The 22412-nt window shown below is 31.6% G+C and overlaps 1 protein-coding gene and 1 long non-coding RNA gene across 11 annotated transcripts in view; both read left to right on the top strand.

The window, feature by feature from the left end:
- The window catches only part of Sema5c (Semaphorin 5c), a 407260-nt gene extending 392969 nt beyond the window's left edge, over window positions 1-14291 (top strand). For 4 of the 10 annotated variants that reach the window (XM_074140398.1, XM_074140396.1, XM_074140397.1 and 1 more), the window contains 10 exons: window positions 322-535; window positions 2279-2362; window positions 6742-7098; window positions 8064-8090; window positions 8974-9140; window positions 10243-10435; window positions 10526-10693; window positions 11986-12138; window positions 12224-12376; window positions 13097-14291. In XM_074140398.1, the coding sequence (XP_073996499.1) occupies window positions 322-535; window positions 2279-2362; window positions 6742-7098; window positions 8064-8090; window positions 8974-9140; window positions 10243-10435; window positions 10526-10693; window positions 11986-12138; window positions 12224-12376; window positions 13097-13485 (1905 nt within the window). In that variant the 3' untranslated portion in view covers window positions 13486-14291. The remainder of the gene's footprint in view (window positions 1-321; window positions 536-2278; window positions 2363-6741; window positions 7099-8063; window positions 8091-8973; window positions 9141-10242; window positions 10436-10525; window positions 10694-11985; window positions 12139-12223; window positions 12377-13096) is intronic. The other 6 variants (XM_074140399.1, XM_074140401.1, XM_074140400.1 and 3 more) reach the window with 6 other exon arrangements.
- Window positions 14292-18953: 4662 nt separating this feature from the next.
- LOC141460418 (uncharacterized) lies at window positions 18954-21487 on the top strand. The gene is made up of 3 exons (XR_012461996.1): window positions 18954-19410; window positions 20875-21037; window positions 21435-21487. It is a non-coding gene; the product is annotated as an uncharacterized lncRNA (long non-coding RNA).
- Window positions 21488-22412: the final 925 nt, after the last annotated feature.

Genomic DNA, 22412 nt, shown 5'->3' with positions numbered 1-22412 from the left:
AAATATTTCCTCGTATGCGAGGAGAAGTTAAATTGGAGCATGCAGTTTCTACAAACTGTACAGAATTAGGATGCTGAAAGGTAATACGTACATGCCCCTTGTATGTATAGTTTATCCAAACTAAGTACTTTAATCTCCATTAATTATATTTCGTGTAACGTTACTAAGTCTTAACGAGCTCTTCATTGTCTTCAACCAAGAATTTTAGACTATTACTTTGATTAATGCTCGTTTTAAAGTGGTGTCATTTGACACCTTAACAAATTAAACTAATTTCATATTGTTTTTCTATAAATAAAAATGGATAATTTGGTTGTGTAGGGTGGTGTCTACATAGCAACAGATGCTGGAGTCACTCGCGTCGGCCGAGAACATTGTCGCAGATATAAAAGTCGTACTGCGTGTGTGAATTCAATGGACCCGCATTGTGGATGGCACGATCATCAGGATTTGTGTGTTCCTGCACCGGATCATAATCCTCTAGCTCCGCACTGGTTTCATGATGCCACCAATTGTCCTACTTTTGATCATGCAGGTAATTACTTTTTTTACTTAATTTGAAGAGAATTATTTTTTTAAGCTTGTAATTTTATGTAATCAAAAATCTTTATTTTAAAATGAGTATCCAGCTGCACTAAATGAAACTGTGGAACGTTTTTGTTTCTTTTGTATGAACTTGTGAAATTTAAATTTAATTGTTAGGAAAATCTTAGAAAAGATATCTCAATCAGAAATCAGGAAGTGAAAAGTCTTATTCCTCTTGCTTTCCCAAACTTCTTGAAGTATTATACCATACCAAAGGTTGTTTTTTTAAAGTAGCAATTGTGGCTAGATTTATTATTACCCGCTGGACCAACAGTATTCCTCAGTAATCTCATTCATCTTGCTGGATAAGCACTTTTATAGCTTCTAATGAGTTGTGTCTGAGGGAAAGCATTAAAAGGCACGATGAACAAATACCTACTTTATATTTAAATATAAAAGGAGCATTTCTTTCGAATTCTGTGATTAACTATTTTGTCGATTCTAACTGCAGATATGCAATGCAGACACAATTTTGTCTTAGGAATTAACGTCTCCAGCTTCTGTCACAGCGTTGCCTAGAGCAGTTCTCTCTAAGCTTTCTGAATTTTTTCATTACATTAAACAGTGGAAAGATTGGTCTTCTGTCCATCAAATACACTACTTAGCACCTAGCTTTCTTTGTCAGATTTCATTATTTCGTTAGAGTCTTCGCTCCCAAGTAAGTAACTTCTAAAAGATATTACTTTTAAGAGTGGTTAAACTAAATAAATCAAGTTCAGAATATTCTGACTACAGGAGAACACTTGAGGTTATTTTTCGATTTATTCGAACTTTTTGTAACTTAGGTGGATTTAACCGTATTTTGATCTGCAGTCCGACCCCTTCTGTTAGCATAACTTTTCTTAGCTTTCAAACTTCCCCTTATTTAACTTTGTTGTTAGGGTAGCCGGATATCTGAACAGAGCTGAAAGATGGACAAGGTTCCTTGTTTTTCTCCCAGATCTCCAAGTCACACCCGTCTAGGATCCCTTAGGGAGCGTTGAGGTATCAGGAAATCTCTTTACATGATGGAACTCCATACCTAGATCAGAATCGTAAGATATTAGAGACTTGAGATGAATATCCTTTCAAATAATGGTTGATTTTATTTTGTTTTTGAGAAGTTCAGAATATTCCGACATAACAGGATCACGGTGAAGAACACTTAAGGTTATTTTTCGTGTTTTTTTTCCGAACTCCTCTGAATCCTAGGTGAATTTACCCGGAGTCAAATGTTATTTTGCTTAGGAAAGCTGATTGAGGCTTTGCCTAGATAACCTAGGCGTCTCAGATCAATAATAACACTTGCCATTATTCTATTTTTGTCAAAACTATTCTGCAATCAAAGTTAGTATTCTAATTTCAGAAATTATTATAAAAAGCTATGGTAAACTTAACATTTTCTTTTTTATTTTATTCTGAAGAAAAATAAACAGTTTTTATTCAATCATTCTTGATTGATTTAATTTGTTCTCGTGAGTTAAGCATTTGAGTCAGAATGTATCCAGAAACAATTTTGAATTTGTTTAACCAGTTCAGGTATCAAACAACATCAGTATTTTAAAAAACATAAATTTAATTTTCTTGTAGGCCATTTTTATTTCACTTTTCAATATCTTCAGATTCACACAATCATATTTTTTCCAGTTATTTCTTACATTCTTTTGTTTTTTGCTTTTTTGTTTTCTCTCTTTATTTCTTGTTCCAAAACTAGGTACATTCATCCATACAAAGACTGTAGAAGTACAGCTACATAATGTCGCAGACTCCAGAGAAAGTTCCGTATCCACACAATCGTGTAAGTTTAATCCCGTAAATGAATCAGAAAAGACAAAGATATATAATAGCAGCCAGCTTTTGTGTTTCCTTTTTCTTATTTTATTTTATTTTAGAAAAAGAGATTTTTCTCTTTCTCTTTATTTCTGTTTGTTTTATTTAGAAAGTGCACATCATTTACTTTTTGTGCATCGTGCATGCACTCTTCATTTTCTTAGGCTTCTCGTCCATTACGAGTGACCAAGCGATTTTCGATTTGTGCGACTGAACTCGACTGTAGTTGTCCACTCTCAAGGCAATTTTGCGTGAACCTTATTGAGGAATTTGGGGGAAAAGTAGTTACTTTGGTAGAAAGGAAGTTTCCTTTCACAGATTGTTCTCCCTGTTTTTTTTAATAAAAAAGTCGCCCATATACCATCTTTTTTACAACCTTTAAAGTGCAGGAGTGCATCAAACAATTCGTAGAAAGTTACCTGATTAACTAATGCACTCATCATGGACTTTTCTTTTACTAGGTTTAAGTAGTAAACAGAGAGGGGCCTTAGAGTTGTGTAAATGATGATAATTTTATACTGTAAATATGTAACTTTAAAAAAAAAAAAGCTGTAAATAAGCCTATACTGAAATTGAAGGCTTTCCTGGACCCTAATCGTCTGCAATGTCTAGCCACTTTTTTAAAAACTTTTGAATTGTTTGAATTAACAATAGCTCCTATTTCAAAAAATCCTCAAGCTAGCTTTCAAAAATCTTAACAGTAAATAATTGTTTTTAATATTAGTTATTACTAAACTAAGTGGAGTTTACATGTATGATTATTAAAATTCATTTAAATCTAAGTTAAATATGGGGACGTTTTTATTAAGCATTTATCTAATGTACATTGGTTCTCGTTGATTTGGACATATTTCTTTGAGGATTGTCGGAAATTGAGAATCACAGTGGTATCCGGTAAAAATGTTTGCAAACACTTGTGTGTACTAAATATTTCGTTCTGACGACAATTAAGGAACTCTTCTCGTCCCAAGGAGGTCGTCCGCTGGCGATGGTCAAGGGGCAATGCTTCTTTTAATTCAAGTTTAGACGCTAGTAGCCGCGTTTGCAAGCGGAATAGCTTGTTAGTAACTCTTAATGGACGAGATGTCAGTTTTGGTTAAAAGCTAGAAAAATTCCAATAAAGGTATTATCCTAGCAAATCCAAATTGAATTGGAAATAAAAAGATCGCTCACTCGTATTCTTGATTTTTACTAAGATATACTTGGTTTTTTATTTCTCGAAAATTTAGTTCGTTTTTTTTTTTTAATTTAGTTTGCACGAAAATGTTTGATTTTATTTCAATACAAACACACAAAACTTTGATACTGAAATCCTAACTGGTACAGTTTGGACATTCATGTATAAAAATGCTGTACATATTTTTCTAGTATTACTTCTAAATGTAAATGGTGATGAGTATTATTTTTATTTACTACACAATAAAAAAGAGATTTGAAAAAAAACATAAATAAGCATACATAAATACTATAAAATATAGTTTATCATGGTTGCTAATGAAGTTGAAGTATTTTAGGTCTAAATGAGCATGTGCGAGAACAGCTATGCATGAAATGAATAGTAATTATTATATTGCACAGCTTTCAAAGGAATGTCTTTTTTTTATTATTATTTTTGCTGAGAGAAAAGTAAAAAATTTTGCATATAATGGGCCTAATTTTGTTTCTATAGGCTTAATTTAGATATTTCTGTATAGATGGAAAATACAAATATTGGCGGTTAAAAGAGTTCATCCATCATATTGTATAATACGATACAGTTATCACGCTAAGGGTTAGTCACGTGGGTGCATGTTTTAGCGGAATTTCTGTATGACAAAATGAATATTAGGTTATAACTATAACCATATCACAGATGGTTTGTCTTATTACACTAAGGCTGGAAACATAGTGGAGCGGCGAGCAAAGCGGCGATGATAGCGAGGAGCAAAGCGGCGAAATCAAACACAAGTTACCATATGGGACCGCGCATAGTGGCGAGCAAAGCGAAGATAGAGCAACTCTATCTATTTCTAGTTTTTGTTTTTGCCGCTTTGCTCTTCGCTATCATCGCCGCTTTGCCCGCCGCTCCACTATGTTTCCAGCCTAACTCTTTGCACACCATGAGGGAGAAGATATTTTCATGTGATTTTATTTTCTAAGTTGCTTACGTAAATACAACGTTAAAAGAAATAAGTTCATCTGATATTAACTAAGTGAAATGAAATTGATTGTTTTCGGCACAATTCAGTATACCTAATCGCTCATGATCAGTGGGTTTCAATGTAACAGTGTGAATTCCCAGTAAGATAGTCAGCATTTATTCATTAAAAATTACTCAGCAATCGACTTTGATGTTCAAATGAAAGCTGTTCAATGTGAAGATAATTAAGAATGAGTTAGTGATTAGATCGTAGAACAATGATTCAAGTATCCAGAGGAATTAATTGTAAGTGAATTTGTAGTATTTGTAATGTAGTGGGAAGTGGTAGAACATTCAGTATTACATTTTTAAAGAATGATCAAACGATATGATGAATTTTAAGTCGAATTGATACATTTCAATAGTTATGTTTTTATATATAATTAACCAAAATAATACTTTTTTCTATTTTCAACAAAAGGTTTAATCTTATCCAATTAATAATGTAGTTCTTTAGATTGAATTATAACAATTATTATCCAGGATTTTCAGGATGTACTGTGTTGTTTGAACGGAAATTAAAGCAAAGGGGAGTACAGCTCCCCCTGATTTAGAAGGAAATAGTGAGCTCATCCTGAATCCGTAGACATCCATTCTTGTAACTTGGATAACAAAATTGTTTCATTCATTTTGCTTATCAGTTTTTCAGCAGTAGGTATTTTTACTGAACAAAAAACCTTTTTGGGGTAAATCCATTTAATGTGATTATTTTTGTATTTATTTATTCTCAAAGCTTCTTAAGAGGAAGCTCCCGTCAATCTTCGTCATCTTTTTATTTATAAAATTCTGAGTTTACTTCAGTTACACATGTTGTTAAGTAATTCGAATGCAAAATAATTTTTGTTCAGCATAATGGTAGTCTGCTGTGCGTTAACGTAGTATCTTAAAGAAGAAGATAAAGTTCAAATTTAGTTAGGTGGGTGTTCGCACCTGATTTAATTTTTTAATGAATACGAAAAGTTTGACGCATATTTAATAAAATAGATCTTCTTTTGCTTTGCATACTTGCTTATTAATAAGTGGGAGATTGTAAATAATTTCTTCTTATTCATAAATATTTATTATTATTTTTACTTTCCCCTGTTATATATTTTACCACCGATATGTTGTAAAATTTATTCTCTTTATTTATATAAGCAATATTTGTTTATTTATTACATGATACAAAGAGAATATTTTCATGATAAATAGTTTTTCAGCACGCACACCTTTTTTTCCTTCTATAATCTTGGTTTTCCAGCAATTTTATTTTATACACAATGTGGGGGTATGGTAAAGTAAGTTTTCGTGTCTTTATGACTTCCGTTTCATCTTGGTTAAGTTGCTCATAATCTTTGCAAATTTTAATTTTTATAGGTTGAATGTAGTATTTTTCACTTAACATTCACGAAGGACTCTTTTGGACTTTGTTATTCTGTGTTTAGTGATAATTTTTTACAATTCAATAATACATCAACACAATTTCATGGCGTTGTTATATGTATCCAAAATAAAAATGTTGTTCTACTTTTTAATGTTCGGTTGATGTATGAATTGTGCAATTTTTGTCCTCTTCTCATGTTTTTAAGGGTAGCGTTGAAAACTGTTGCTTGGTGCTTGCAAAGTGCCAAATCTTTCACCACAACATCATATGTTTTGGACATATAAATAGTACCAGCTACATTTTCATTATAAAATTTAATCTACAATGTCAATACTCTCGCAGCACTCTCTTAATCTGGTGGAGCACCAGACAGGAAGTTACTCTTACACTTTTCCTTTAGATAATGGTCTATAAATTGTTATGATCTCAATTAATCTCCATTTCTTGTAGTTACTGAGTTTTGGAAAAAATTTAGAACAAAAAAAAATCTTAAAATTATACTTGCATCTTACGAGAAATCGTTGCATTTTAGAAAGGATTACATGCAGCTAGCACCAGGATTTGCATTGCTTCCTACTGGTTGTATGAACGCAACATTTTTTCCCCATAGTTTGTTCCTGTTCGAAAGTAAAGACCTATTTAAAGTTAAAATTAAATGTACAAGTTTTTATTTACTTTATTTATAAATTTATTTGGCACAACTTTGTAAATATTGCCTCACATTCAAGAATTAATATTCTATTTCTAGAATGAGAGAAAAATATATATAAAAGTTTAACCCCATTTTTCTTCTTTTTATCCAAAGTGGACGGCGGATGGTCAGCATGGTCTTCATGGACGGCCTGTAAACAAGCGACCAGTATCGGCTATACCAGCGAACCACCAGACATGTGTTTGTGTTCGCATCGAACATGTGACAATCCAGCACCTGCGCACGGAGGAGCACCTTGCACTGGATTAACTACTCGTGTCACCAATTGTACCCTTCATGGTGGCTGGACTGCATGGTCTAGTTGGTCTGCTTGTTCTCAGACATGCGGTGTGGCTGTGAAGACAAGAAGAAGAACTTGCGGCGCTCCTGCACCCCAGCATGGAGGTCGTGTTTGTGTCGGCCAAGATCGTGTGGAAATGTACTGCCATCAGAACCCACCGTGTCCTCCAGGTATAGAATTGTTGTTCTTGTTACTGAAAGAATTTGATTATAGTAATAGTTTTAAATTAGATAGTTATAGATTGCAGATATAGTGAAAAAAAATGTGATTATAGTGATTATTTATCCACTTTTTGGAGGGAAACTTTATATTCAAGCTCCAGATGTGGCTGCTAAATTTAAATATGTATTTGGAAACTTTTTAAAGGATACCCATTAATTTTAGTTCACAATATCCAATTTGGAAGCTGTGATTAAGCAGAATTCGCGTTTCTCTACTTAATTTTAATTCTTACATTGATTGCTCCTTCTCTAACTCTCAATTTTACTAGGGTATTTAAAAGTTCTCAGTTTATTAACTACATTTAGAGTGAGGTTATGTATGCCTTTAGTTGTGACCAACTTAGAGGTAATCAATCCCTTCCTTCCTATGGAATAACTGTTCTAATACATCGCTCTTTCATTGCCCTTATTTTGGTAAGAATACCCCCGTCGAATTAAGAGTATCTGGTGGGGTATTAGGAAGCGAATGTACATCTACATTTTTCTGGTAATTAAGGAGGCTTTCTGGGAAAGTTCCCGGAAAAACAGGGAGCCAGAAGTCAGGAACAATCATTCCCTGGCGCCATTTCAACCCTCCCTCCCCTCTTTCTCCTTACCTAAATATTTTGAATATGGCTCCTTTCTACCCCTGTCAATCACAAGATGAGGAGCGTAAGATAAGGGGGGATTACATCAATTTCTAATGATAGTCTTGATCAAGGGGCTGATGTCCGAGGGAGATAGATCAGATTCCCGCTCCTTTCAAAACTGGATGAAAAATAAGGAGATTTATCTTCTATTTTTTTTGCAAATTCTACAACCTCTCTCAATTCGTACGTTAAAGTTCTCACTATACTTTTTCTTACCAATTTTTTATTTTTTTGCCCACATTTAAATGTTGTTATAATTAAAAGTGATGTTTTATTTTTTGCAAGCAACTAATTCGGATCAAAATAAACCAGGTATGAATAAATTCTTTGAAAACAGAACAAACAAACAAAATAGAAAATAGTAATATTCCTTTAAAATTGTTATTATTAGTATTATAGATGACGACTACTTAAAACTAGATGGCAAACTAAAGTATGCTTGGAATAAAACTGCATGTGTACTAGAAAATATAAGTATATATAAATCTTCGAAGGAAAAGTGGTAAAATCTTTAGCGACTTTTGTGTAACACATTCTTTGGAACCAAAACACTCAACAACACAAAAGCACTGAATTTGCTAGTAATCACACAATAAATAATACAAACTACAAGAGATTATTGATGAGTACAAGTTCGTGGGTTCTCTATACCTACAGGCAAAACTCTAGCACACTTGACATTTATGATTCTTACCTTACAGACACCAACAATCTATGAATTAAACCCAAAACACCGAAGAGAGTGACCATAGCTCTTTTAATTCAAAGTGGGTTTCACTCTGTAGCTAGTCGTTTTACATAAGTACTAAATTGACGTTTCATTGAAGCACTCTCATTATTCATCAATGTTGCTTCATTATATAGGATGGATAGATGCCTCGCATTTGCTGATGGGGCCACAAGGCTGAATGCTCTGTTATGAGATAGATCTATTGTAGCTCACATTTCTGTATGTTTAGTAATGTTAAAGAAGTAATATAACCGAATAACCATGAAAAATTGTCTGGGAGGACTGTCTATATTTCTCCCATTGTACATTACCCATTTTGGGGGGAAAAAATGCAATTCTTCTTGCAAGATTTGTTTTACAGCTTCTTACTTCATCACACTTTAGTGGACATTTAGTGTTACTACTTATAATAAATAAATATTTTTACAAAATGGCCAATAATCTTTTTCTCTATTTCTGTTTTAGACGTTCTTCGTCCGGTAAGAGACGGAGGTTGGTCACCTTGGGGGCCTTGGAGTGAATGCACAGCTAAATGCGGCGGTGGTTTCAGGAATAGAACCAGATCTTGTACAAATCCTCCACCGCAACAACCCGGCGGTCTAGATTGTGCTGGATGTCACATAGAATATCAGGCAAGTTTTCTCTCCCCTCTCAGACACTCATTCTTTCATTTTTTATCATGTTTCATTGTTTTTGGTTACTGATTCATTTACCAAAAAGGAAGAAATAAAAGTGCTAATTTCAGTCAATTTTTTACTTTTTATTTTTGCCGAGATTTCGATCTAGGGGATGACCAGATCATCTTCAGGGTTTATGTTATTGACAATTACAATATATTTTTTTCACGTAAATTTATAAAAATATTTTAAAAAATATTGTAATAGTCAACAAGCCTAAGCCCTGAAGATGACCTATGACCTAGTCCCTAGATGAAAAGCTTGGCTAAAATTTAAAAAATAATGACTGAAATTGGCAATAATCTTTCTTCCTTCTTTATTATTATTAATTTTTTAAGATTTATTAGCTTAAAAAATTCCAGCTGAAAATTTGTTAAACTTAGATTTAAAAGGAAAAGAAATGTCCAAAACAAATATTTTTTTAAAAAAAGTTTTATTTCAATACATTTTGGGTACCATTAGTGAATTTTTGATCAGCTGTCTTCTTTATGCATCAATTGCGATCACCTGGTCTCGGTTAGCCATCATTAAAACCTTCCTCAATTGAAAGAGTGTACTAAGTATTCGCCATACTTAGATAAAACTCTTGAGTAGTTAATGATTGCTATTAATTATTAATGAATTATTCTTAAGTTGTCACCGACAACGGATCTCTGGTCGTAAGAAAAATTCAATACCATGGTGAATTAATTGACTAGCTCAGTAACTGATGTGGTTATCGTATGTTGCTTGCTCCTAAATATGTAGGTTTTTAGCTCATTTCTTGACTCTGAGAAGTTAACTTATATAATCTTTAGGCCAATTCCACCACTGTCCCAAAAATACATTTCTGTGTACACAATTTTTTTTAGTAAAACTTCCTGGTTTTAATTTTATTCGTATTTACACACTGGTTAGTATTTTTTTATTATATTAAGAGCAACGTCAATTCCGGATTTAATCGAGTAGGATAGGATTGGTAGGATAATAATAATAATTAAACACTTTGCTTTTTATAATCGGAACTATACTTTTTAAAAAAAATGGTTTCATTAATTAACCTCTTTTTGAATTATAGACATGTAACAGCGTATCATGCATAGAAAGTAAACGAGTGTCTCCATGGACACAGTGGACTCCTTCAGGAAATGGTTCAGAGAAAAGATACAGGTTTGCTTGTAAAGCACCCAGCCAGGATCCATCGTTAATCAAAGTGACGCTATTTAGAGTGGACGAAAGGCACTGCACTCCTGAAGGAATATGTACAACAGGTATGTATAGGTTATGTTTTCTTGTTTTCTAAGATGATTTCATGGTGTTTTTTGTTTAGTAGCATGCTAAAATATTGAAATGTTTCACAGATCGTCTTGAAGGAGACGAAGCATGGTCCGAATGGTCAGCATGGTCGCCATGTTCCGCGGAATGTGGTACAGGACAACAGATTAGAACTAGAATGTGTGAAGGAAATCCACACGATTGTCGTGGATCTTCACATATAACCAAACCCTGCAATACACATAAATGTAAAGGTTACTATTTCTTTTTTAAGTGAACATTTTAATTTAGAAGATCATTTATATAATTTCTTGTTTTTAAATTGTGTTTTTAAATTAGTGAAACACCAAATCAAAAATGGATTTGTTATTTGCGAGGTATCTTAAATGATTTTATCATTTATTTTATTAATTTTTTTTTAATGGTTTAATACACGAAAATAGTTTACTTTGTAAACAAAAGAAAGCCTTTTATTCATTTTGTTAGATCTTCTATTTACTTCTTTAAACGTTTAAAAACCAACGTGGTGATGTAAAATGAAATTATGAACTACCTCCAACTTCCTCCAAATAATTGAACTTAAAAAACTCTCTAAATTTTAAGATTTATTTCTGATATGAAAGTTCCTACTATTTTTTGGTTTGAAACATTTAAAGAGGTAAAGAGAAAATTTGTTAAAAAACAGAGACTGGACAAACAACTTCTTATCTTTTCGGAAATAATTTTTTTGTTTTTATTAAATCTTTCTTATCAGTAAATGAGTTAACAGACTTCATCATTAGTTCATTATGATACTTCAACCAAATTATGTACTTATCAACTTATTTTATTAATTAGATTAATTTCATTTTTTGTTAAATATTTGTACGAGGTAACTATTGCTGTGTTCCTTGCTTAAGCAATACAAAAAATAAACTTGTAGTCCTGTAGCTACGATTCTCTCCAACCGATTAAAGTAAAAGCAAGCCGAATTCAGTCCTCGACTTTGAAGCTTCCCACAGCCGCCAACAGCATTTCGAGCATTGGATATTGAACTTAATTTTTATTAAAAAAAACAAACAAACCCTAAAATCAATAATATGTCATTAGGTGTTTCTCCTTCCAAAACACGTGGGCTTCTATCGCAAATTGGTGTTACGCTCATGTCCAGTGTGTATCATAATTCTCAACGGTAATTTTAAGATATTGAGAGATGCCGTGAAACACACAGAAAAAATCATTTTGCTACGACCCTTCTTTGGAAGGTTATAAAGCCTAAGCGCATGTTCATTATCTGTGGTGTTTAGTTCTGCCTTTCCCTTTTCTGATTCTTCCGTCTTTCTTTTGTTTTTCGTTGATCCACTTATGTGCTGTTATTATGTGCCATTTATTCTATCGTAACTTTTGATATTTTCTATTGGCCAAAAAGCATAATTATTATCTTTATTCAAACGTCATTTTGTTTAGAGATATTCTTCTTTTACTTTAATAAAACTACCAAAAGTCTGTAGATCTATCACTGTTTTTATATCAAGTGGCTGGCATTAATATAAAATTAAATTTACAGGTGAATGGGGTTGTTGGAGTGAATGGAGTCCATGTTCTGCCAATTGTGGTACAGGCACTCGTCATAGATCTAGAAACTGTATCGGTGGTGATGAATCAACTTGTGTCGGCCAATCTAGCCAACATGAAGATTGTCATGTAACCTCTTGTTACTGTAAGTGGAGATTTCTTATTGTTAGTTACACTTTATTCAGTGTAAAATCGGAATCTTTTAAGCATAATTTATAAATGATTTCCAGCCTTGGAAGGCTGGGAAGAATGGAGTCTATGGTCTCCTTGCGATGAAACTGGTCATCAGACCAGAACTAGGGTGTGCTCATATTCTAATCCAGGCACTCAATACTGTCAAGGCACTGATACTGATTTAAGAGTTTGTGCTGATCCAATAAATGGTAAGATTAAGTTTAATACGTGTAATTCTTATTATTATTTTTTTTTTTTTTGACCATGTCTTTTATTGAGCGGAGTAATTTATTTTTGTTTTCTGCTACTGACTCCAGAAATTTAAGTTTAACTTTCTGAAATGAAAAATAGGTTGTTTTAGTACTAGCACTAGGTTATAAATCTTGGTATACCAAGAAACAGAAAAGTAAAATCTTAAAAAAGATATTGGTCTAAATATGTAAACCATATGTTGCAAATTTACTTTAGGATTTATCTTATTTTTGGGGAATTTTGTGATTATTACTCGTCTAAATCATCGTACTAAAAACTTTCAACAGTTTTTCAATTTAATTTTTAATCTACATCTTATTGTATAATTCTATTTTAATATAAGATAGAGATCTTAGCAATATCTAAATGATAAGGCAGATTTAGAAATTCAGTTCTCATTATAGTGAAAGATTTTTAGTAAATGTTATCCACACAGTTACGCATACGTCCGTATGATTTCAAAAATTAAAACAAGATAATTTTTGTTGGATGTCCTATTCTAGAATTGGATTTATTTTTAATGGTGATAGAGCCAATGAAAGATTAGAAGATACATTTTTGCAAACCTTTTTCTCGCTGAGAATCCATTGCCACAAATTTTAAAATTCATGTTGGAAGGATTTACTTTAAAGTGCTTAAAAATGTATTTCTTTTTTTTTGTTTTCTGTTTTAAATAGACGAACAATCCGTGGCACAAGCTGCAATGGGCATAGGAACAGCCATTGGTTGCCTAGTGATTGGCTTTCTAGTTGGCACAGTATCATCACTATTGCTACGTCATTTTTTGGACCGGCGTTCACATAATCGTCTGCCAGCCTCACCGCATTATATCTCATCGAAACAGAATCCTTATGTAACTGTACCGTTGAAAGAGACGCCCGCTTCGCCAAAGAGAACACCATCGTTTTCCAGACAGAATAGTAATAACAGTGCAAATGGCAGTGGGGTACGCTTGTTTAAACCATCAGCTCCGGATTATGATACGGCCACTATAAAAAGGAATTCACATGCACTAGCAAATGGACATATAAGAGCTGATTTACATCAACAGGATAAGTTCTTTTAGAATTAAAAGAAGAGAAGTTTCTGTAAAAAAAAGAAGAAAAAGGAAAGTTATAGGGGGAAAAACAAAAACAAAATTCTAGTCTAAAAGAAAGAGTGGGAAAAGTAAGGGAAAATAGAATGCAAAAAGAAAACTAACGTTTCGTGTACAGTATTTAAGTAAGAAAAACCAAGCACTCCCTAGATCCGGAAAAGTTTGTAAATATTTATTACTAAAAATAACAATTTAAGTAAAAGAAAAGCAACTCGTAGTTATAGTAAATAATTATATTAAAAAGAATTGAAAAAAGGCTAAATAACCAAATTTTAAAAAGCACTATTTTTTTCTTTTAATCATTAATTTCTTTCTTTTTCCTTTTTTTCATTTCTTTATCGATAGATTCCAATAAAGGGTTTTTATTAATAATATTGTAAAGCCTATTTTTTATCATCATCCGGGTAGAGAAATAATAACTTATTTTTTTAAGCAATTAGGATGAGTAAAGTAATACAAACAAATAAGTTAACGCGCCATTATACCTAATTGCAAAAGTAAAATTACAAACATAAAAACACTGCTAACTAATCATTAAATGTGAACATAAAGTCTGGGTACATTATAATTTTAAATAAAACAAAAAAACTTAACGAAATTAAAACAGAATATTCTGTATAAAGTTTTCCCATTATTCAGAACGTTCATAAATCTTATTTTGGATTGGATCTTTACATAAATGTGAATATGCAGGAGATTTATTCGGCCGATTAAAGTGTGCTGAATATGTTGAAGGGGTTCCAAACAAGTTAGCATTTTTCAGTTCCATGGAGAGATGGTGGAGATTCCAATGGAACTTCTTAAAGTAGTGTGATGCTCTTATGAAAAGAAAATTTGGATTTTCTGGCTGCCGAGGAAGTTACCCGGAGCTTGGAGGTAGTGCTGCAATAGTGGTCTTGCGTGACACCAGTAGCGGGATACAATAGACGTATATTAGACCACTCCAGATCCCAAAACTAATGATTTATGGATTTAAATGTGATATATTGTTATGACATTCATTTTCTTTTTTCGTTTTTTCTATCCCTTTAGGGCTTGTAAGAGTTCATGCCAAGTAATGGACGTGAAGGGTTAAGCTAACAGAAATCTGTTTAGAAGTCTTGATTGTTCTGCCTAGCCTAAAGTTTCAAGAACAGTATAAAGATTCCACAGTTTTGTGGACCTAGTCTGATCTGGGAACTGTGGTCCTTTTTGTTTTTTGAAAATATCCCTTTAACAAAATAGCTGGCTTCAAAATTCATTTTCAAGGTTCTATCTAGTACTAAATTCTATCATTAACTGTATCTAAAAGTTGAAATTAGTCACTATGCTTTTTATAAATCAAACATAACTCTGTGTAAGTTCGTGAAAGTGCAGTCTGCACTACATTGTCTAAGCCTAGGCGATTCAGAAATAAATTTTAGATGATTTTTAATTTTTCATATGCTACAAATGTTCTAATTATGCATGTGCATGTTCTTATTGCATAGTTCTTCCGAATTACAGATTTCTAGAGGTCTTCCATTCCTTAAAAAAAAGAGAGAAATATTCTTACCAAGGAATACTATTATTCTCATAAAGATATTTTTATTTTTATTATTATTTTTTTATTTACTGAATATCTCTCATATTTTATATTTATTCAAGATGGTAGCAATAAATTTTCTAGGATCATTTTTCTATTTCCAATTTATGCTTAAAACGAAATTAATGCGTATATTTTGTTTTTCATCTCTGCTTTTCGTGGGTAGGAAATAAGAGCAATTGTTATTAGATTATTTCTGTTATCTTACCATGAATGTAGGCAAAAACAATCAACATTGTAGGAGATTATCCCAACATTTTGAAACTGAATCGTTGTGGGATCAACTTCGGGATGTACTTTTTTTAAAGAAAGCAATTGACCTTGCCTTTAAGCTTGGGAACAGTGCTGATAAGCTTTCTGTCATTTCTTAATAGACAGACAAACTTGCATTGTACGAGGAATAGTGGAACAATTTGGGCATCTATTTAATTATATGCCGAGGACGATTCTTTCAAAGAGATGTTGTACTGATTAAATTTTTCAAGTTAAGGTTCATTACAAAATACGTCACTGTCATTTAGATATGTTATGACAGCAATAACGGGTCTAGAGGCCTTGGTAGTGATCATGACAAAAGTCTGGTTGTCAGATTTGAAAATAATCTTAATAATTAACTCGATAAGTTCTACCGTGCAGACCCGTTAAGAGCAATGAAATCTAAAGATGCCTATGTCACTTTTCAAAAGTAGGATTAGGTAATTTTGTTTATATTCCCAATCACTTATTGTGGAGAAAGAAGTGCTGGTTTTCTGATGTTTTCACAATTCGTTTCCTAGAGAAGAAGACCTTGTATTTTTCTTTTTATAATAAATCCTAAAATTGCATTTTCTTTAAGATTAAATCATCTCTTCTTTTAGTAAAAAAAATCTATAGGTGTACACATGTTGTCAAAATATTGATATAACTTTAAATCCTGTACAAAATTAACTTAATTTCGTTGTTAAACCTTTTATTATTTCCTTATGCTTTATATTTTAAAACTATTAGCAGTAAAAACAGACAGTGATAGAAACAAATCTAAGCTATAGGCGGCACACTTTGTCACAGAATTTTTGGTACAGAATGTCACGTGGTAAGTTTTGATTTTTTAAATCGTTCATTATCCTTGCGGATTTTATTCATCATAATCTGATTGTTTTAATTTTTGAAAAATTTGACTTCCCCTTGTCTAAGTCCTGTCATATCTCATATCTGATCACTTTCACGTAGTTCTGCATACATGTCTTTTTTGGAAGTAGCCTCTGTTAGTGTAGCCAATCTAATCTTAGACTTACCGTGTAATACGCTTTAACTTGCATCTGCCCTTCTTATAATTTCAATTTTTGGCATTTTAGCCATCACACAGCTTTAACGTCAAAGCTAATAAATGTTCCCTACATTGCTAATTAAATTTACGAACTTTACTGTCGTATTTTTTTCATCTCTTCACAACGTGTGGGGATATATTTCGAGAATATTCTTTCGACAATTAACCTAATTTCTTTCATCGATGAATGTGTACCTCTGCTAACTTTAAATTGATTTTACTGTTTCACTTATAAACTCCAACTCATGGTGGGGATTCGAGGCAATTTCCTCTTTCAACTTCGATCATATTCTCTGCATAACTTACTGGTGATGAACTCATTGCTGTGAAGATGAATTAAAATCTAAAATCGGTCAGAATTGAAGAACTATAAATGGGTAACATCATTATTATTTATGTTATCAAGCAGTGCACATCCAACTAATGTTTCGATCTTAAAATTCTTAGTTTCAATGCGCTTATAATTTTTCTTATTTTATTTAACCAATAATATTTTCTTACCAAAAGAAATATAAATGACAAAAACTGTAAGAGCAATAATTTCTATTGTAAATAGTGATGTATAAGTTGATGGTTTTTTAATACCTTCTTCTTTAAACAATGAAAACAAAACTAAAAATACTATTTAAACAATAAAATGTTTTATACTCATTATAACTTTAAATTCAGAAAAATTAAAAAGGAAAATAGAAAAAAAAAATTAGTTCTAAGTGAAAAAAGAAAAAGTCTAGATTGGAAAGTTCCAAAATAAATTGATAAAGCTTTAATTTCTATTTTGTCATTCTTTTGTAATTATATTTTATTTTGTATAGTTTTTATATTCGTAATTGCTTGCGTTATATTTAAATCGTAAGCGAAAATTGGAAAAATTTCACACAGCATCTTGTACTTTATTGCTTTCATAAAAAGGTAATTATATTTTTAAGAATATATATTAAATTTCATAATTAGTAATTCGTTTTCTGAAATATCACAAATTTAGAGAATGAATTCAAATTTTAAAAAAAAGACTTGAAATTTATATAATACATATTGTTTTAATGCTTCACATAATTCGTGTATTTAAATTTAAAACCATAACCAAACCACTTTATATGTTCTTTTAAGAATGTGAAGACAACTCTTTTATTTAATGAAAGTAAATAATATTATTAATAAAATAACATATTCTGTTTTTTCAAATCGTTCAGAATTGAGTTTTTTATTTAGCTCATATTGAGCTGATATATATAGGGGCGTATTTCTGTTGTGTTTCTAATTTTATTGTAACTGTATATAATATATAAAAAAAAAAAAATATAGAGAAAATATTTTGTAATTAAACATTTTTACTAAGTATTGGTTGTTTATTTTATTGGTGTGTGTATGAGTGGTTTTCTTGACATTGGTTATAATCAGATTTTTTGCAGTACTTCCATCTTCTACCCTTCAGTAGAAAAATGGTTGATCCATCTTAAATGTTTTCATTTGGGTCATTAAAGCAGTAGTACGATGTCAAGAAATGTATCTGAACTCTTGTTTCACGTTTCATTTTAAGAGGTAAAACCCTATGGATTATTAGGATTCAATTAATAAGAAAGTACTACCAATCACTTTTATCAAGATATATTATTTGAAAAAAAGTACATTAGAAAGCTCTTGCCCCTCTACTTTTAACTTCAAAGTTCTGTACTGACGATTGTCTTCTATAGATTTGCAAAGTTGCACAAGTTCCCACATAGTCCGACGGTGTTCGGCAGCCTTGCTTTTTTATTAAGGATGAGAGGACTGGGCGTGGAAGTAGTGACTCAGAATAGGTAAGCTGCTAAAGTAAGAAACTAAAACTTTTGCACGGCATAAATTTATTTTCATAATACAATTTTGTCAATTTATCAATAATAATGTATTTACTTTAGAAACGTTCTGATAAACCCAGAACTGAAAAATAAACTAAATAGTTCCTGGTTATATGAATAATTAAAGAGAAGAAATATCGGAAAACTGTAGATAGAATGAAAATATGCTCACTTTCTTAGAAAATTTCATATTTAAAAATTATTACCACTCAATACAAATTAAATAGGTATGATTCCATCTTAGCTACTTAAATTTGCGCCCCTCCCCGAGTAAAAATAACTTCAACTTAACAATTCTCAAACATTACTAATACACTAAACTTTAGAACCCTTAAAAAAGTATTAGTTTTCCTTAATTTTTCTTTCATTTGTTTTACACAATATTTTACGATTCATTAAACTTTTTAATAACACATGTGTATAGATCATGTAACCTTGCTCAGTCAGAAAGCCTATTAGGGAGGTTACATAAAGTGTGCGATACGGGTGCGTATGTAAACGAAGTTGAGATCTCCTCACCAAAATGATTCAACTCCAGTGTTTTATGGAAGTTCGACAAAGATCTGGCATACCATAGATATGAATGCTAAAATTGGTAAAAATCAATGATAGCTTATTAATTTTATTTTGTATCAGTCTATCTTCATAATGGTTAGAAATATTAGAAGTGATTGAAAGTTGCAAACTTTTGTGAAACATATGGAAGTAATTAAAATTTAAGAGGTTAAGCAAAACGACATATTTCTAACTGAGGATTTGTTGAGGTTACTGATTTCGAGTTACGAGTAAAATGTTCCATTTTATTGTCCTTAGTTTTCATATATTACTAAACTGATGCTCATGATTTGCAGGAATGTCAAAATTACAGCAGAATATTTACTATATAAAGTTCGTGAGTGACATATTTACTTAATTCACTTTATAAAAACATGCTAGTTTCCCAAATTTCAACTAATAAGTGATGAATTCCTCCATCTAAATGACAAAACGTCCTAATTCTAAATTTTGACCCATTTGGTTTTGTATTTCTTTACGATCTTTTTCACTTCTTCAACTTCGGCACCATTTGTCCCAACTAGTGAAGAGGTCAAGTCAGTCTTCTTAAGTAACAATAGTGTGGAATCGTTTAACTTAGATGTCACTAAATTTTATTTGTAAAGGAAGAAATTGTTTTTAATTTCTTTACTCAGGTATTAAATATTCTTTATTTTATGTATATTTTCACTCAGTTCATTCGTCGCTAATTAATATAGTTAGAATTCATATATTAGTAAACAAAATAAACGCAAAAAATAGATTAGTTAATGATTATTTGAATTGTTCGTACAGTAGAGTTTTGTACGACATCCTTTTTGACTGATTAATATTTTACTTGGTTATAAGTTGAATTAATCAACTTTTGGTTTGAATCAGTGTCAATTTTCACCTATTCTTCTTTTGCCCAGTTCAGTACCTGGTTAATAAAAGTTTTTGGAAAGATGAATATTGCCATAAATGTAATTTAATTTAATTTTGCTTCATGATCAAACTTATACTTTGTACAAAGTTGCAAGTTTGAAGTAATGTAAGAGATGGATCTAGTCAGTACAAAATGAATATTTGTATATATGTATATAAATTTCTGTAAGACTGTTTCCTTAAATAGATTAAACTGAATCTATAACTTCTGAATAATGAGAAATAAACAAAACTATTTTTTAATGCAATTATGATAAACCAATTTACAAACTGGTTTATGATTTACCCACTACAATGATACCGAACGTACCTATTCTTCTTTTGCCCAGTTCAGTACCTGGTTAATAAAAGTTTTTGGAAAGATGAATATTGCCATAAATGTAATTTAATTTAATTTTGCTTCATGATCAAACTTATACTTTGTACAAAGTTGCAAGTTTGAAGTAATGTAAGAGATGGATCTAGTCAGTACAAAATGAATATTTGTATATATGTATATAAATTTCTGTAAGACTGTTTCCTTAAATAGATTAAACTGAATCTATAACTTCTGAATAATGAGAAATAAACAAAACTATTTTTTAATGCAATTATGATAAACCAATTTACAAACTGGTTTATGATTTACCCACTACAATGATACCGAACGTACCTATTCTTCTTTTGCCCAGTTCAGTACCTCGTTAATAAAAGTGCTTATTTCAAATAAGAATTAAACTTTTTCTTTTATTTGCTCTCCTTACTTGTTCGGACACAATCAACAGTACATCAAAGGATGCTTCTCATTATTGACAAAGATTTAATTTATTCTGTACATTCAAGGGAACAGCTTTATATATTATAATGTATACTTAAATTAATTTTGTTCTGGCTGCATGTTTGATATAAAGCTAAATTAATTTAACACATTTGCTGCAATATTCAGTTTCAAGAAATGAATTATATAAGCCCAAAGGCGCATTGTTATTAGAGGCTTAATCTTGTTTTGAAAGGTTGTGCCAAACATTATTTATATTGTTTCATCATTCTTTTACTGTATTGATGTTGTGACACTACCAATGGTAGGGTCGTCTAGTAGAATCATCAGTATCCAAATTACAGACAAAAATATTTTCATAATAAAATTGAAGACCTATTTGTTGGAAAGTAAGGGTACCATGGTTTTTAATTAATTAATTTTTTTTTCTTTACTGCAGTGCATCGTTTCTCGACTTTCAGCCAATAGTTGGCGTGCAGTTACCCTTGGAGGACCGTTCTTTACATCCAGCTGTACTTCCGCAAATGTGTTGAGGTGATTCCCATTCATTTCTACATCCCTGGAAAATCTACAGAAATTACATTGTGAGGCTGTTCTTTCAGGTACCCAATTTTTTATATAAATAAATTAATTCATTCCACTTAGAAAAGTTTTAATTTGATTGACCAATGTAGTGGTCATTGTTCATGAGAATTCTATAACATTTTCCAGCCAAGTAAAACCATTTTAATCCGCTAAACTTTTTTACTTTAATTTTTTGGGAAAAAATATTGATTTTGAATGAAAAGTATTAAGATTAAACAGATAAACGTCTAATGAGAAAATATAGGTTTTTAAGAAATGATCAATTCTTTAGTTTAATCACAGTATTATTTATTTAATTTTTATAATATACATAAATTGTTAGAGTTTTTTTCTCGAGCTTATTGCTCGAGCTATTGGTAAAACTCAGTAAACATTTTAATTATTTTAATTACAATAAATAATGTTGATTTTCAGAATTAATACTGTTGATACCGGAGTACTGCCTGCAAAACTGTTCATCAATTGAAGCCCAAGTGAAAAAGACGTAAAACATCAATCCAATGTGAATGCATCAACAAACATTGGTTAGGAACCTATAAAAAAAAAGTATGTAATTATTGTAATATGCATGTTTTTATCTCAATTAAAAATTGCATGTTAAAAACGAATTATTTTATTGCTGAATAAAATAGTCATTAAAAAATGATTTTATTTATTTTTCCTTTAAATCTTTTAATTCTTATTAAAAAAAAAACTAAAAAAAGACTTAAAAAATTAATAATATTGTATTCAACTTTCAAAATGATAAAGAAAATACGAAAAAATAAAAAGGAAAACCTAAAAGGAAGGTTACAAAGTCTAGAGAGTGTTAGAAACAAAAAGGAAAACCGAAAAGGAAGGTTACAACAATGGCCACCAGAGTCTAGAGAGTGTGTAAGAAGATAGCAAGGTTACAACAATGGCTGCCAAAGTCTAGAGAGTGTGTGAGAAGATAGCAAGGTTACAACAATGGCTGCTAAAGTCTAGAGAGTGTTTGAGAAGATAGCAAGGTTACAACAATGGCTGCCAGAGTCGTGAGAGTGTGTAAGAAGCATTTAGCAAGGTTACAACAATGGCTGCCAAAGTCTAGAGAGTGTGCAAGGAAGGCTACGAGAGGTAAAACAGACAGCACGAGCGATCTAGTGACAGCTGGTGGAACTAATATTAGTGGTGGGGAGCCCGTTGTCATGGTGATATGACGCCATCTAGAGGGTATATAAGAAAGTTCGCGGCGCGGGCCGGGCCGGGTGGGGCGATTATTTGCCTTCCGACCGTCGAGGTGAACGCATCTCCCTAACCATTAACCATGACATATTATCAAAGATTGTTTATGTGGAGAGAAGTGTTATGACTAGATTAGATATTTTTGGAGCGACGAGCGACATAGCCCCCTCCTCACGAGTACGACTCTGC

This window comes from Rhodnius prolixus, unplaced genomic scaffold (assembly GCF_049639745.1).
Source record: "Rhodnius prolixus isolate KJV_2025 unplaced genomic scaffold, Rpr scaffold_6, whole genome shotgun sequence".
Classification (NCBI taxonomy): Eukaryota; Metazoa; Arthropoda; class Insecta; order Hemiptera; family Reduviidae; genus Rhodnius; species Rhodnius prolixus.
The sequence above is the reverse complement of the archived record's forward strand: the minus strand, read 5'-3'. Positions and strand labels throughout refer to the sequence as shown.